This window comes from Bos indicus, chromosome 8 (assembly GCF_029378745.1).
Source record: "Bos indicus isolate NIAB-ARS_2022 breed Sahiwal x Tharparkar chromosome 8, NIAB-ARS_B.indTharparkar_mat_pri_1.0, whole genome shotgun sequence".
Classification (NCBI taxonomy): domain Eukaryota; kingdom Metazoa; phylum Chordata; class Mammalia; order Artiodactyla; family Bovidae; genus Bos; species Bos indicus.
This window is the reverse complement of record NC_091767.1, coordinates 69,248,642-69,264,754: the sequence shown is the minus strand read 5'-3', so window position 1 is coordinate 69,264,754 and position 16,113 is coordinate 69,248,642. Positions and strand designations below refer to the sequence as shown.

The window sequence follows — 16,113 nt, the reverse complement described above, 5'->3', positions numbered from 1 at the left end:
CAATCCTTTCCTGCTGCTTCCTGAATGCAAACTTTCAGTGCCAGCCAAACCCATTCACTGCTCACAGCTCCTCCTTGCCCTGTAACAAATCTCAACATTTCCCTGTCTTGAAGCCCTTCTTCCCCTGCTGTTTTCACTCTCAATATTTCCCCCTTGCGGGTCCTCTTTGCTAAGAGAGATCCTGTTCATTCTTCAAGATCATGCAAACCCCAGCCCTTCCCAGCACCGGCCCCCTGTATACATCCCTGGAGCCACTGTGCCTGGCCAAGGAGTGGAGGACATCGCACTATAGATGTCACAGACAGGAGAGAATCTGGACTGTCCTCCTCCCTGGCTGCGGGCGTCGGTGAGTTAACATCTCGGAATCTGAGCCCACCCACACATGACATGGGAATAATCTCACCCACTAAATGAGGGGTTCCATGTGAGCTGGCCTTGTGTGCTGCCTGGCACATCTCTGGAGTTCAGTACCCATCAATGTCTTTACTTCCTCCCCTTTCACTCTTTGGGGATGTACCACCTTTTTTTTTTTTTTTTGGCACACTGGCATGTGAGATCTTAGTCCCCTGACCAGGGATCACACCCACGCCCCTGCAGTGGAAGCCCGAATCCTTAATCACTAAACCATTAGGGAATTCCCACGAATGTACCAAATGCCACTTTGCAATCTTTGGTACATCCATTAGGGGTAAGAGACAGATTCCCACAGTCCTTAAAGAACTGCCTTTTTATAGGTATAGCCTATGTGCTAAGTTGTTTCAGTTGAGTCCAACTCTATGACCTTGTAGACTGTAGCCCGCCAGGCTCCTCTGTCCACGGGACTTCTCAGGCAAGAATACTGGAGTGGGTTGCCATGACCTCCTCTAGGGGATCTTCCCAACCCGGGGATTGAACCTACATCTCTTACATCTCCTGCATTGGCAGGTGGGTTCTTTACCATTCCGGCCACCTGGGAAGCCCCATAGGTTTATTCACCACCGCCTCAATTAAATTTTCAGCATCTTGAGTTTGACAGAGGATGACACACTGTCCTGTCCATCTTTTTAGTAACTGAAGGACTAACACAGCGGTTGTATGTTGTAGGAAATACATAAATATTTGGATTAACTGCTTAGGGCCCCTCCTGCTCAAGTCCACCTAAGGATGGAGCTTAGAGGCAGGATTCTGACTTTTCATCCCACCTCCACCTTCAGGACCACAAGGTGCTGGACTTCTTTCTGGGTCTCCAGTTGGTTTATTTCTTCAATAAATACTCTGTGTGACATACCGTGCTGGGTATTATGGGGGAGCCAAAGACTGACTAAATCTACATCGGAGTCCCTTGTTGTCCCGCAGAACCATGACACGAGCATAGTAAGTACAGTTCTGGAAAAGCAGTGATATGTGCCCTAAAGCCAGGGCAAGTTTATGGCCAGAGGAACCAGGGACAGCAGAGATGGCCACTGTCCCTGGGGGAGTGAAGGGCATCTGTGGAGCTGAGGAGATGGCTGTGGTCTGGACATGCCAGCATGCTGGCGAAGGGTATCCTGGGCAATGGGAAACTCATGAGCAAAGATGGGTCCAGCGGGAATTCCTGGGCAATTCAGTGGTTGGGACTCTGCCCTTCTACTGCAGAGGGAAAGGGTTTGATCCCTGGTCAGAGAACTAAGATCCCACAAGCTGCGTGGCATGGCCAAAAAAAAACCAAACAAGACAGGCTCAGTGTGCCTGTTGGATGGCAAGGGTTGTAGTTTTGCCAGCACTGTTGAAGGGGAGCTGGAAGGATAGGGCTGAAGGGGGAGCCTGGGCAGGACTGGGCAGGGGCTTGCAAGCCATGCTGAGTCTGCTAGAGATGGTGTGATAGAGGCAGAGCTGTGGTGTAAGAGAAAGCAAGGCGAGTTGAACAAACTATGTGATGTCCTGAGGAACGTGTGTGTAGGAGAGAGACCATGTGGAAAGCCATTGCAGTCATTGAGACAGAGCTCAGTGTCTCTGCACCTTGGGAAGTCCAGCCAAGGTGCAGAGTTTGGTGGAGAAAGCAGCTGGGTGCAAGGCTGACACACTGGTTTTCTCAGAAAGAGACAGGGGAATAAGAGAGTGGCGCAAATCTCAGGGCACGTTTCTATGAAGCAGGGCCAGGAAAGAAACAGTCTGAGAAGGAGAGAAGGAAGGAAGGAAGGAAGGTCTGGAGGGGCCGGGGAGGAAAGAGCTTCCAGGACAGGTGATCCTTCCAGGTGTCCAGGGTAGTGAGACTGGGGCTGGGTGACTGGGAAGTCACAGCCAGGGGAGTCAGAGAGACTGAATAGACAGACGTTAGTTAGAAACCAGCTTGGAGGGCTAAAGCGTGAGAGGATCTCTGCCCTGACTTCCTGCCTCAGCTGCCCTCTTGCCTCAGCTGGCTGTTTGGAGGACAGGACAGAAAAGGTGAGATCAATAGGTAGGCTATTCTTAGCCAGAGTTCTTGGGCATCCTAAACGGAGCACAGGATTTGAGGCCAGCTGCCACCAACCCCCTCCTGCCACACCCTCCCTGAAGCGGATGTGTTCAACTCACCCTAAGTGTCTTCCAACCCTCACACTGGCTTGGAATACTTAGCGCACCCAGAAGCAACCAGAGCTGCTGCAGCCATCGGAGGTCTGTGGGAATTCTCCTTCAAATTCCTGCCACAGTCACAGATACTTTCAATCCCACCTCTACAACCCCCCCCACGCCCCCACACCAGGTCCCATTATTAGAGACCTATTCCTTTGCTTTCTTCCTTTTAGCATCTTGGAAATCACTGCCAAGTAGGAGGGAATGAGTTGAACATACTCTTTTTTCTCCGCACTCTCTGTATCTCTACAGAGCATGAAGAGGCCCCCCCCACCCCCCGCCAGTGCAGAGCCTGCACTCCGCAGAGGCACGAAAAGGTGTGGTGAGATGGCTCCAAGGGCCCAGCCAGCCGGGGACTCATAACCACAAGTGGGGGCGAGACCTGCCAGGCTTGGGGTGGGGGTGGGGCTAGGGCACTGTCTGAGGTGGTACAGGCCTCCCCAGCTGCCTTCCTCTCTCTCCCTTCCCCGTTCCCTGTCCCTCCCCGTCAGGTCTCACCACCTCAAAAAGCAAGAAAGGAAACAGTGAGGGCTTTCTGGAGCCGGCCCCCAGAGGCCTGTCTGAGCTGGGGAGGTCACAGAGAGGGAGGGAGGGGCCGGAGAAAGGCAGAGAAGAAAGGGGAGGCAAGACAAAGGGCCCCGTGCACCTTTGAAGCTCTCTCTAACCCCAGCCAGGGAGTGGTGGGGGTGGGCCTGAGAGCCCGGCTGGGGGGAAATGGTCCAGAGTTTTAAAGAATGTCTCAAATTCCTGCGGAAATCAGAGGGATTGTAAGAACTCCCCCTCCCCAGCACACCTCCTTCTCAGCCCCCTCCCTCAGCCCCCCAAATCCAGTCTTCCACACCTGGGGCCCCAACCCTTTGTCCTCAGGTAATTGCGGGGCGTTGCCCCTTCCCTGAAAATCCCATTGAACTCGCCTGTTAGTGCAGTAGTTCCAGACCACCCTCCCTACTCTCCCCCGCAGAAAACGACCCCTACACGTTTCCCGCAGTCCCCGCCAGGATTAAGACTCTTTGTGATTGGGGGGGAAGAGGAAAAAGCAACCTAGTGAAAAGCAATTATGACAAGCTGGAGGGAGAATGGCTTGGGGACCTCCCTCTTGGCTATGGCAGTCTAAATTCCCCAGGAGTTGGGGGTGTCAGCCTGGGCTCCAGTTCTCACCCAGGGAAAGGTGACTGATCCCCCCCACCCCCATCCACTTGGACCACACTCCACTCACCTCCCCTTTTGACTAAACCAGCTCCCATCCCCCACCCACTTTCCATTCTTTCCTTATTTTTAGGCCACTGTTGGGAGAAGAGGGGGAAAAAGGGATGTCTTTCATCCTTTCTTCTCTCCCCAAAATCCACACCCCCTCTCCTCTTAACATTTTCGCAGAAAGGGAAGGGAAATTGAGGCTGGCGGAGCGCGGGGGGGGGGGGGGGGGGGGGAGGGTCCATCCGCAGAAGAGAAGGCTCATGGAAGTGTTCCGAGAGAAGAGCAGAGAAGGGGCCATAGCTAGGAAGGGCCTCCCCCCTTGACAAGATTAAAAGCCGTGGCAAAAGAGGAAAGGGGCGGGTTTTATGGCCTCTTAGTTCCACTCCCCAAATGCACACCTGGAGGCGTCTGGAAAGCCCACCAGAGGAGCTCGGGGCTGGGAGGAAGGCGGGGGAGGACTGCCCCTGCCGCCCGGCACACCCCGCCTTCTCTAGCCTCAGCCTCTAATCGCCTTTTCCCCCAGGTGTGGCCCCCGCCCTGCCCCCCGCGGGGACCTGGGCGCTCGGGACGCGGGCTCGCCTTCCCTCCCCTTTTGCCCCTCCGCGCTCCTCCCCCACCCGACCTCCTCACCGGAAAAAAGCAATCTGGCGCCCGGCGAGGAGGCTGCAGCGCCCGCGGCTGCCCGGCCAGCGGCCTCGGGCCCCGGTGGCTCCGGCCGGCCCCAGGATTGGGGTTTCTGCGCCCCAGCAGGTCGCACAGGACGCGCGGTGCCAGCCAGGAAACTCGAGCCCGCGGAGGAGGGGCGCGCCGTGGGCCGCCAGCCTCCCGCGGGGTGGAGGTGCGGGGCCTGCAGGCCATCCCTCCCTCTTGGCTGCCCCTGTCCGTGTCCCCTGCCCCTGCGGGGACGTGTGGGGCCCAGCCGGCCTCCACCTGTCGCACCACGCCCGGGCCTGTGCGCTCGCCTCCTCTCCTCTCGGAGAGAAGTTTGTCCCAGTTTGTCCCCAGTTCAGTTTTGCCGTTCCCCCGCGCCCCTTCAGATAACCTGTTTGCAAGAAAATGGTTTTATTCCGGGGCTGAGAGTTGAGGGATGGGGTGCAGGCCTGGGTAGTGGAATGTGAAGAATGGCCAGCCCTCTTTTTTTTTTTTTTTTCTCCCTCTTTTTTTTTCTTCCTACCGTCTGGCCAGGAGGAATTCGGAGGCTGGGGGCAGACTGAGGGAGACGCGGGGAGGAGAATTTGAGGAGCCTTGAATCCGCTGACTTTCCCATTCGGTTCAGGGAGCCTGACTTTTCTACCTTCCTTCCCGGGGGCCCGCCCCACCCTCAGGGGAGACTCCAGCGTGGGCCTCGGGGAGCCGCCCTAGTTAGTGGCAGTCCTGCCCCTTTCCAGCGGGGGTGGGGTGGGAGGGTGGCTGTGATGCTCGGTGGTCCTCAGCATCCCCCTTGGGGGCTCTGGCTCCCCGGCCCCCACCCCCAGCCCAGTCTTTGGATTAGGAAGGGAGGGGAATGGGAAAGCCCGAGAGTGAGGGGCGGTAGCCCCGGTCCCCACTACGTCAGGGGCTGTGGCCTCCGCGTGCGCTTGGTCCGGCGGGTAGGGGCCGAGCCCACGAACTCAAACTGCTTCTGCCTCTCGGCGTGGTTGGGGAAAGGCAGCTGGCCCTGGTAGAGGCGCTTGATGAAGTGAGCTTCTCGTTGGTTCTGGCGGCTGCGGGAGGCCTGACGGGGCCGACCCTGCCGTGTGAAGGCCATGAACCAGCCCTCGTGCCGGGCATTCTGGAAGGCCGTGTAATTGTTCTCCAGCACGATCTCGGTGAACACGCAGTCTTTGCTCTTCCCGCTGGGCTGCCGGGGGTAGGAAGGAGAGAAGGGGAGTTTGTCTGCCCACCCTGGCTGGCGTCTGCCTTATGGGCCTGTGTTATAGGACCAAGGAGAGAACCACAGAGACTGGGAGCCCAAGAATGTCTGCCTGGTGAGGTGGGCACCCTTGATGGAGAGGCAGAGGTGGAGGGAGGAACAAACTTTGCTGATGTTGGATCTGAACTTAAATACAACCTTGTCCTTTAAGTTGTACACCTTGAGCAAGGTATGTAGCCAGACTGAGCCTTGGTTTATCCAGCTGGGTGTAATGATCAAGGTAACTATGCAGTTCAGTGCATACTCAGTGGGCACTCCTAAAGCAGAACAGTCCTCGATCTGGGTGAATGGTGTTGGTGGGTGGAGGGAGGGTAGGCAACAGTGTGATGGAAAGAAGGGGTAAACGTGTGTAGAACACCATGTCAAGAACCAGGCATCCACCCATCTGGCTCTGTAGATAATCTTGACACTATGCCCATTTTACAGATGAGAAGACTGAGACTTGACAAAAATAAGCAAATATTTGAGAACAGCCAGAATCAGAATGCAGGATGGGCTGATGCAAAAGGAAATGGAATTCTCCCTGCACAACTCTGGACCCACCATTACAGAGAGAGTGACTAGCGGTTACACTAGTAGGTGGTTAGTATGAATTTTGCCACTTGGAGCCTGTGGACTGCACTTACCTTGGGCGAGGGTTAAGATGGGAACTTCTGGCCTTCTCAACACTGATCAGCCCTTAGCCCTCAACACGAGGGCTGGCACGTGATGTAGGTGCTAAAATTCTTCCTCACTATACTGAGAAATTACCTCATAAACCAGAGCCAAGGATCCTTATGGATCAGCCAGTGTTCTCAGAGGGCTTCTAGACCCACAGGGACTAAAGGGATCAGAGAGAGGCTGAATGGTGGGGTGAGAGCAGAAGTCACAGTCCTGGGTGGGGCCCAGCAGAGGGTGGTGGGATGCTGCGGGACCCGGCCTGCCCTCACCCCAGGAAGACGGACTCATCTGTTACTCCCTGTCCCCCAGGCCTCACCTTTCCGATGAGCTTGCCCCTCTTATTCATACAGATGTATTTCTCACTCTCAGCCCCCTTGATGCGCACCCGGCTTCCGAACGTGTCTGTCTCCACTATGAGCTTGGCTGTGGGGAGGGGGAGAAACCTCCGTCCATTGGGGCTGCCAGCCCAGGGGTGCAGCAGGGGGCCTGACTTCTGAATTTGGGTGGGGGTGAGGGGCATGGGGAGGCCCTTGGAGCAGGCGAGGCTAGACAGGGGTGTGGGTGGCCTCCCAGGAGGGCTGGGTCTCACCGAACTTGTTGCCGTCCTCGGCGGTGGCGGAGATGCGACGCCCGGTAACCTGCACATGCTTGCCGCTGGTCCGGCTGTAGAGCTGGTACTCACGGATCTGCCGCCGGCTCAGCTGGTCAGTCATGGCGCCCTGGTCCCTCACGTACTGGTTAAAATTAGGAGACGGGTGATTCTCCCCCTTTGCGGTTACCAAGGGAAAAATAGTGTCAATTTGCTTTGGGTGACACCACCGCAGGTCCATCCGGGGGAGGGGTGCGGAGGTGAGTGTGGTGGGGGCAGGTCATTTGCCCTGTGAAGTAGGGGGGGTGGGGGAAGGGGGCACTTGGCCGTGACCTTCCCAGGCCAGTGTGTAAGCCAGTCATCATGACCTCTTGGGTCCTCATCTGCCCTGAAGCAGAGGACTGGTAGCTGCCCAGGCTCAAGGGACACTTGGGGACACAGTTCAGGTCTGGAATGGTGACCCTGGGAGCTGGAAGGAAGCTTCAAGCTGGTGCTATATGATCTCCATGATCTAGGGAGGAGGTGCATGGGGCCACATAGCTGGTTAGTGACAGACCCCTGCCCTGCCTCTAGGATGGGAGCTTGTCCCTTTTCCAAAATGTCAGGGGCTTGGTTCTGTTAGCCAGGGTGACCAGATTTCTCCCCAGTCCTCTGCACAGCCCATGCCTAGCACATGCACACACATAGATGTGTGCACGCTCCCACACATGTATGTGCACACACAGCAGCTGGTCTATGGACCATTGTGGGGACACTAAGACTCTTCTCTGTAGCTCCTGCTGGGCCCCTGGAAGCATTTCTTTTACACCTCTTTACACTGCTAACCAAGAACTCCTGAGCTCACACCCATCTCCCCTGGCACTCCCCCTGGGTGCTCAGGGCCCTTGGAGAAGCCATTGCCCCATCCAGCATTCCTCCCTGCTCTAGGGTTGAGAGGCCTCCTTCGTGGAAGAAGGCAGAGAGGTACTATCAGTGGGGGCCCAGGGGATGTTCTGGGAGGCCGCCTGCCAGGCGGGGGTGATACTGCCTCCCACTGCTTCCCCAGCGGGGAAAGGGGCTGTTGCCACCATGCATTGTGCTCCATACAAAGCCAGGACAAGTGCCTTCTCCAGCCTGGTCTCTCCTTATCCATCTGCAGCGCTGAATGGGAGAGAAGCAGACCACTTCCTGCCTGCTCACTCTCCGGCAAGGTGCACACCTGGACGACATTTCCCAGCTGACAGCTCCGGCTCTAGCTCTAAAATGTTTCTCCACATGGATCCTGCTGGCCTGTGCTGGGACAGCCTTTCCATGCCCGATTCCTGAGTCCACCTTGATCCCAGCTCAATCGCAACCATCTGGACAGAGCTAGACCCCCCAGCCCCCGCATCTGTAAGGGGCCTGTATCTCCTGGAGGAAGGGGTGGGAAGTATCAGCTTGGAGGAAGCGGGAGGTGAGGGAGCAGCTCCAGGCTGACAGCGGAACCTTCGGGAACCTGCGCAGGGTTAACCCTTCATGTGTGTGTGTCACTGCCCAGGGCAGACCCCAGCTCCCCACAGCCCGGGAGTGTTGCCACGACCCCAGCCCGTGAGAGCAGGGTCTGCCCATCCCACTTCTCCACGGCCCTGAGAAAACCTGAGGCCAGCATTTGGGGTGGGGGACCTGCCTTCCGTGCCAGGGGGAGGGGGTCCGGCCCGTCCCCAGCCCCAGCCTCCTGGCCCAGGTTCAGACCCTCCGCCCCTCTTGGCGGGCAGCCTCCTTCTGTCTGTCTGTTCCAGGTCAGGAGCAGAGAGGGGGCCCCCTCCCCAAAACCCCCTCCTCTCCCCATCCCCCTTCTAGCCCTGCACAAAAGCAGCCCCACGCCCCCCCAACAGCCCACAGCCCACAAGTCGCTCTCCCCGTGGGACCTGGCCTGTCCCTTTCATGTTCCCGCTGCAGGGTGGGGGTGTGGGGGACCTCCCCTTCCCCTGCCGCAGACAGCTGCTTGTCAGACGGCTCCTCAAGCATGGCTGTGGTCCGGCCTGCTGGCCCCCCACCAAGGGGGGCGAGGGGGCACTTCAAGGGGGAAAGGACAGCTTTGCCACCTTCCTGGAGTCCTGAATGGGGCCTCAGCCAGGCCATAAACGCCTTGGCCAGCCGCACCATTGTGCTAATTCCCCCTCCTGAACAGGTTGGGCCCACCCCCAGCCCCCTCCTGGCTGGGCTGGGGGCTTTCTTCTTGCTCTCCCTGGATGTGTGAAGCAAAAGGCCTGGAACGGGGGCTAGAGCAAAAGGGGGAAGGAAAAGGGGGGGTGTCTCTCTCTCTCCCACCCCCCCACCGCTTCAAAGGCAGCCCCTTTCCCTCGCTCAGAGAAAAGGCATTTACCTTCAAAAAAAGTCCCCACTGGCTATGAAGGGAAGCCGGCCTCTGGCCTGGGAAAGCCAAGAGATGTCTCCCCAGAGCGGTTCTGGACCAGTGCATTTTAATAGCTGCACTTTTATGGAGGATCACAAAAAGGGACCGAGCCTTGCACGGGGGCTGAGGCTGGGGGGAGGCTGACTTGGGGTTGGGGGGTGTGGAGAAGCAAACCCTTGAATCTTGTGCCATACAAACCTCTGGGCTTGACCTCATTGCCCTATAGGTAAGGAGTCGCCTGCCCTGGCTGGGCATTCTGAGTGCCCACGAGATGCCCCCCAGGACTATGACTGGCAGGACATCTGTGTTGGTGGGAGTGGGGTGGGGTGCGTGGTGCACACAGGTGGTTTTGCACGGAAACCTGTCCTTTCTGGGGAACTTGCAAGTATTGATACAAGCCTCACCTGAGCCATCACCTCCGCCCTCTTCCGACCACTCCCAGGCTCCATCCCTCAGGTTTGGCTGCCCCTGTGCATTTAGCCTTAGGGGGAACCCAGTGTGGAGGGATGGAGGGATGGAGGGAGCGGAAGAGACCCCAGGGGAACTGGGCTGAAATGAAAACGTCTGTCAATACCCAAATCTCCTACCCCATGCCATTCCAGCCCCCCAAACCTCAGAGACTCCTGCACCGGGAAGAGGCTAGGATATGCCTCTGTCCACCGAAAGGAGACTGCACCCCCACCCCCGCATTGGTAGGGTGAGAGAGATGGGAAAAAGCTAGGTGGGGGTAGTGGGGGGATGCCCACCTACCTGAGTTTGACAGCAGAGAATCAGCAGCTGCAGGCACCTGTGTGGGAGACAAGGTGGACCTGGTTGTGGGTGCCAAAACAGCCAGCCCAAGGGTACACCAGGTGCCCACCCCGCAGTCCTCGTGGCAGTCCCGGGACCATTAAGTCTGCCCCCAAGGCTGGAAATGGCAACAAGACAGCGGGGTCGAGAGCAGTGCACTTACAGTGTGAGGTTGGGCAGCAAGCGGGCGGCTCCCATTGCCGGAGAGATTTCTTGGGGCCGTTTGCCCTCCTGCCCCCAAAGTCAGGAGCAGATGTGGGCAGTCCCCAGGGGCAGAGTCCCAGAGAAGCCAAGGTCTCTTCTAGCCACAGGTTTTCAGTGGAGAAGAGGAGAGGGAGGGGAGGAGGAGAGAGGGGCGGAGAGGGGAGGGGGAGGAGGGTATAATTGGGAGACTGAGGTGTGAGGAGTCCACCTTCCCTGCAAAGCAGCCACTGGCGGGGCGCTGCCAGCCTCTGGGGGGGCTACCCAAGCGCAGAGGATGGAGCTGATGGGGGCTCCTGGATCAGGCAGACAGGCTCCTGCGTTGTTCCAGACCCTCAAGGACCTCAACGGCAGGGCCCCTCCTCCTCTCTCCTCCTCCTGGCCCACCTCCCCAAGGGTGAGCCACAGGTATCAATCAGTCCAGGCCTGGGGTCGCTGATTCTGGCTCTCTGGGTGGAAATTACCAGGAGCAGCCTTAAAAGGAGGAACCTCCCTCCAGGGGGCAGGAGGTGGGCTTGGCTAGGCGCTTCCACTGCCTCTGTCACCCCTTGCTCCCCCTATCTGCTGTCTGGTCACGGGGAAGGAGGGGTTAAGGCTCTCCAGACTAGCAGCAAATAGGGGGTGCTCCAACTTGGGAGCCAGGGGCAGGGAGACCGCACAGCTGGGGCTCTGGGTGGATCCCCTGGAGGAGAGCAGGCATCAGCCACTTGCCTCTGGGTCTCCGCAGTTTCCTCTGAGAGATGGGCACAGTGATGCCTCGGGATGTTAGAGGACCCAGTGAGATGGTCACGCTTAAGCAGAAGCCAGAGATATATTTTTTGGGCCCCAGTTGGCATTCCCCCCAGGCCAGAAGCCATCTCTAGTGCCTCTGGGAGCTGAGAGGAGCCTGTTGCCTCCTCCTCTCATCCCCCAGCAGCTGTCTGGGATAAAGTGCCCAGCAACCTCCCAGTGGTCCCACACTGCCCAGTACCATGCCAAGTATCACCCCATTCTGCAGGTGAGAAAACTGAGGCACAGGGATAGGTCATTTGTTCAGGATCACCCAGCTAGTCCCTGGTGGCTCAGATGGTGAAGAATCTGCCTGCACTGCAGGATACCCATGTTCAATCCCTGGGTTGGGAAGATCCCCTGAAGAAGGAAATGGCAACTCACTCCAGTATTCTTTCTTGGGAAATCCCATGGATAGAGAAGCTCAGTGGGCTACAGTTCATGGGGTCTCAGAGTCAGACATGACTGAGCGACTAACATGCATCCACATACCCATCTAGCAAATGATGTGGTCAGGTTTCCAAAGTCCCTGCTCTTTCTCTTCCACATGCATTCTTTCTACTGTGTCCACGCCCTCCCGGCCCAGCACAGCACCCATTCAAGATGACCCAATATCCCCGGTCCTGGAAGCTGATGAGCAGGGACTCTACACCAGGGTTCCTTCCCTGCAGAAGTTGGCTGATGGTGGCTGTGGGAGGGGGCTAGTGCTTAGGGGGCATCTCTGGGGGAAGCTCACACTTCAGCTCTAGGCTCCCTGGAAGTCACAGTGCCCCCAGGTTGGGAAGAGAAGGGGAAGTGCTGGCTGGGGATTTATTTACCTAAAGAGATGAGGCAGAGGGAGAAACTCTCACCTTCAGGCCTCCTTCTCACCTTCCTGAGCTGGAACAATCCACAAAGTTGTCTGCCACCCCTCCCCACTCACCAACAAGCAGGGACACCTCGGGTCCAACTCCATGCTCACTCCCAGCTCCACCCCAGGCACCCCGCTGGGGGCTCAAGGGTGAGTTGAGCCTGAGCTGGCCTGGGTGGTGCAGTGTTGTCCCCGGCCCTGATGTCTCTAACTATGTGCCCCGGGTTGGACGCAGTCAGCATGAGTGCTTGCGTGCTCAGTCACCTCAGTCGTGTCCAACTCTTTGTGACCATATGGACTGTAGCCCACCCAACACCTCGGTCCGTAAGATTCTCCAGGCTGGAGAGGGTTACTGGAGAGGTTGCCATTTCCTCCTCCAGGGGATCTTCCCCCCGACCCAGGGATGGAACCCATGTCTCTTATGTCTCCTGTGTTGAGAGGTGGGCTGTTTACCACTTGTGCCACCTGGGAAGCCCTGGAAGCAATCAGAAAGAATGTCAAAACTGGAAGGGATCTTAAGAGATTCTTCATCTGGTCCCACCTCCTCATTCACCCGCGAGGTCCAGAGAGGGTCTCCCAGCTAGTTAGCAGCGCAGTACCTTAGACAAGGTGCCAATAGTCCCCCTGGTTATTTCCATTTTCCACATTGGCACCATCACTGGGGGCCCCATTTAAACTCTGTCTCTCCCACGGCAACATCCCGATTCTAACTCTCCACTGTGATTGGTGCCGGCTCCCTCTATGGAAGCCATGCCCTCATCCTCACCTGCTCTTACTCCCTGGAAGAGTATTAAGAGCTACTTTCTTCTGACCTCAATCCCTAGGACTCACAGGTAAGAGCGGAGAGGCTTAAACTTGGGGTCTGAGGTGGTGGGGTAAGCTCGGGGAATGGAAGGCAGTGAGGAGAGCCGGGTGTGAGGAGTTCCATCCAGGTCCAAGGTCTCTGAGCCAGAGAGCCTGGTTCCTGTCAGTGGGGGAAGGGCCTGCTCTAACTGGCCAGCCCCCAGCCCAGCCTGGGTCTCCATGGTAACAGATGCCCGCTGTCAAGCTTGGCCTTGGGGCTCAGCCAGGGGGCTGGTGCCAGGGACTCTGGGGCACTGCTGGGTAGCCTGTTTGTGCTCTTCGTCCCTTCCTATTCTGCACCTGCAGGCCTGGTTTCTGACTCTGTTTGCTTCTTTACCCCATGGGAACCCTAGTGATGGGCCCCAAGTGAGGAATCTTTCAGGCCTAGCCTCTGAATTTTGTCCCTCTTCCCTGGCCCAGGTCGTTCCAGGCTGTGTGACCTGTGGCAAGTTCCTTCACCTCTCTGGTCTCAGCTTCCTAATTTTTCAAAAGGAAATGGCCACAAGCGATGATGTCAAAACTACCATCCATCACATCAGCTAAGAGGAAGGACACTTCCTGCAAAGGGTCAAGAGCTACAGGAATGAGGGAGAGAGAGGCAGAGACCCTCTTATGTAGTCCAGCCTGAGTCTACCTAAACTTTGACTTTCTCCCCTAATGCGAGGGAGCTGGGAGGGGCCAGAAGGGTAGAGTTCATTAACATTTATGGGGGGTGGCAGGAGGTGCTAAGGGGAGTGAGAAGTAGCCTGGGCCCTGGTGGTTAATCCCATCCCCTAGTGCCAAGTTCAACACCCCCCAGCGGGGACGTCTCACGCCTGCCACTAGCAGCCCAGCTTGTGCAGACAGGCGGCCACCTGCAGGCCTGCCCCTCGTCACCACCTGCTCGACCTCAGCCCACCCCTTTCCTGTTGACAAACAGAAGAGCTTGGGCTGAGGAAGGGTGAAGGGCAAAGGCCTCTGCAGCAATGCGGATCCCCCCATCTTTGCTATTTGATCCCCACCACCAGCCAGCACGTGGAAATCAAATATCAGCAGTCTAGCTGTTGACTGCCTGTGGCTGAGTCAGAGGAAAGGAGAACAGGGGCACTTGCCTGAGGCTGGAGCAGGGGAGAAGGCCCTGAGGGGAACATGGGCTTTGCTATAACTGAGCTCTGAAGCTGCCCGTCCTGGGCTCCAGTTACGCACGGACTCAACTCTAACCCCTGTTCTCAGTTTGAGACTTCCTAATGCCCTCCAAGTTTCATGTCTCCCTCTCACCCACAGGGTGGTTAAAAACAGGGCCAGACTATCTGAGCCTGAATCCTGGCTGTGTGACTTTGGGGCAAGTTAACCTCTCTGTACCTCACTTTCCACATCTGAGAAATGGGGCTAATAATACCCTCCTCTGGGCAGAGTAGTGAGGATTAAAGGCATGAATCCACTGAAGGCACTCAGAGCAGTGCCCAGCTAACAGTGTCATCACCGCAATCACATCAGCCTTCTTTCTGCCCATATCTCTGTGCTTGTTTTGCCTCTGGCCCTTTGCACCCTCTGCTCCTGGGAATGTCCTTCTGCCAGCTCCACATGTACCCATCATCCCTTTCCTGTCCATGGTCTCCTTTGAGGCACCTTCTCAGATCTAACTAAACAGCCTACCCCCACCATAGAAATTAGCCTGTTCTACTTCCTCCACAGTGCTTGTTGGTCATTGAAATTACATTGTTGGCTCTTTATTTCCACTAGACTCTAGGCCACTTGAAGGAAGTTGTCTTGCCCACCCCATATCTTGGTGGCATGAGGCCACAGTCAGTGCCAGCTGCCTACCTGAAGCCAGACCTGATGTCCCCTGTCACTCTGGGTGACTGAGGTCAGTGCCCTGTTCTCCCTTGTTAGAAGGCAGGACAAAATTCGCATCTGCCTCATGGGGTGTAGAAAGCAGAAGCAAGAATGCCAGCCCTGGACTTCCCTGGTGGTATAGTGAAGAAGAATCTGCCCGCCAATGCAGGGGACATGGGTTTGATTCCTGGTCCGGAAAGATCCCACATGCTGCAGAGCAACTAAGCCCATGTGTCTCAACTGCTGAGCCTGTGCTCTAGGGCCTGTGACCAGCAACTACTGAAGCATACATGCCTTAGAGCCCACGCTCTGCAACAAGAGAAACCACTGCAGGGAGAAGCCCGAGCAGGGCAACGAGAGGAGCCTCCACTGGCTGCAACCAGAGAAAAGTCCGTACAGCACTGAACACCCACCCAGCACAGCCAAAAAAAACAACGCCAGCCCTGCCCACCTCTACCTCTTTCTGGCATCAAGAGAAGCTGAATAGGGAGATTGAAGCCTGTCCTTCTGATGCAGGTGTTCAGAGACCTCTAGCCTCCTGGGACCCATACTTGGGGGGTCCTAGGGAGGGAGGGCAGAGCCAGTTTCCCATTGGTCCACTTCAGCCTGGCCAGTGGGGTGCCGATTTGAGGCAGGGAGCAGCTCAGAGAGGTTGTGCAAGTAGGCCCCAACGGGACAGCCACCTGCGTGTCACCATGGTTGAACCTGGCTCCAAAGTGGCTCTGCAGGCTGCTGGGAGCAGAAGCCCAGAGCCAGGCAATGAGTCATTCACCCCCCTTCCAATCCTCTGTTGGCCTCAAGCCAGCAATTTACTGAGCCCTGTTCTTGTGGCTCTGGCTGCTGCCCTCAGGGAATGCTAGCCTGGGAGCTGAAAGTGTTCAATGCCCACCTTCTGGAAGAGACTTTCTATAGGCTTCAGGAAGCCTGCCTGTCTCCCTACTTGGGAGGTTCCCTTGAAGGTGCAGACTGACACAGACCTTCACCCTGTGAGCAGCTCCCCTCAAACAGGACGCAGACCTGGGAGAGCAGGTCTAGGCCGGGCCCTTGAGATGCAGGCTGGCCCCTTCCTGGTGGGGGGTGGTGGGCAGCTATCACCCCTCAGTTGTGTATCTTGGACAGCCAGGCCCTGCCAGAAGGGACTATGGACGCAGAAAGACCCACCCCAGCTCTAGCTCCTTCTCCCAAAGCTAGGGAAGGGACTGAGGCACTTGGTTCTTCCCCCCAAAGGTGGGGATGGGGGTGATGCCAAGGAGAGACAGGAAGGTAAAGAGCAGAGCACAGCTGGCTGGTGTGGGCATGCCCGGGTGTGCTGGCACAAGGCCTCCCTCTGCTGGACATGTGGGCTCATTGCAGCCGGCTAGGACAGGGAGGGCTTCCCTAGTGGCTCAGACGGTAAAGCATCTGCCTGCAACGCGGGAGACCCAGGTTCGATTCCTGGGTCGGGAAGATCCCCTGGAGAAGGAAATGGCAATCCGCTCCAGCCCTCTTGCCTGGAAAATCTCATGGACGGAGGAACCTGATAGGCTACAGTCCATGGGGGCGCAAAG

The 16,113-nt window shown here is 57.1% G+C and overlaps 1 protein-coding gene across 1 annotated transcript; it reads right to left on the bottom strand.

Moving 5' to 3' along the window:
- Positions 1-4,771: 4,771 nt before the first annotated feature.
- FGF17 (fibroblast growth factor 17) lies at positions 4,772-16,058 on the bottom strand. Its single transcript, XM_070794859.1, has 6 exons — positions 15,024-16,058; positions 10,253-10,390; positions 10,051-10,087; positions 6,927-7,104; positions 6,654-6,760; positions 4,772-5,605 (listed from the first exon to the last, which is right to left on the bottom strand). Exons 2-6 carry the CDS (start codon positions 10,285-10,287, stop codon positions 5,312-5,314), a joined length of 651 nt encoding a protein of 216 aa, XP_070650960.1. The 5' UTR covers positions 10,288-10,390; positions 15,024-16,058; the 3' UTR covers positions 4,772-5,311.
- Between the last annotated feature and the right edge of the window lie 55 nt (positions 16,059-16,113).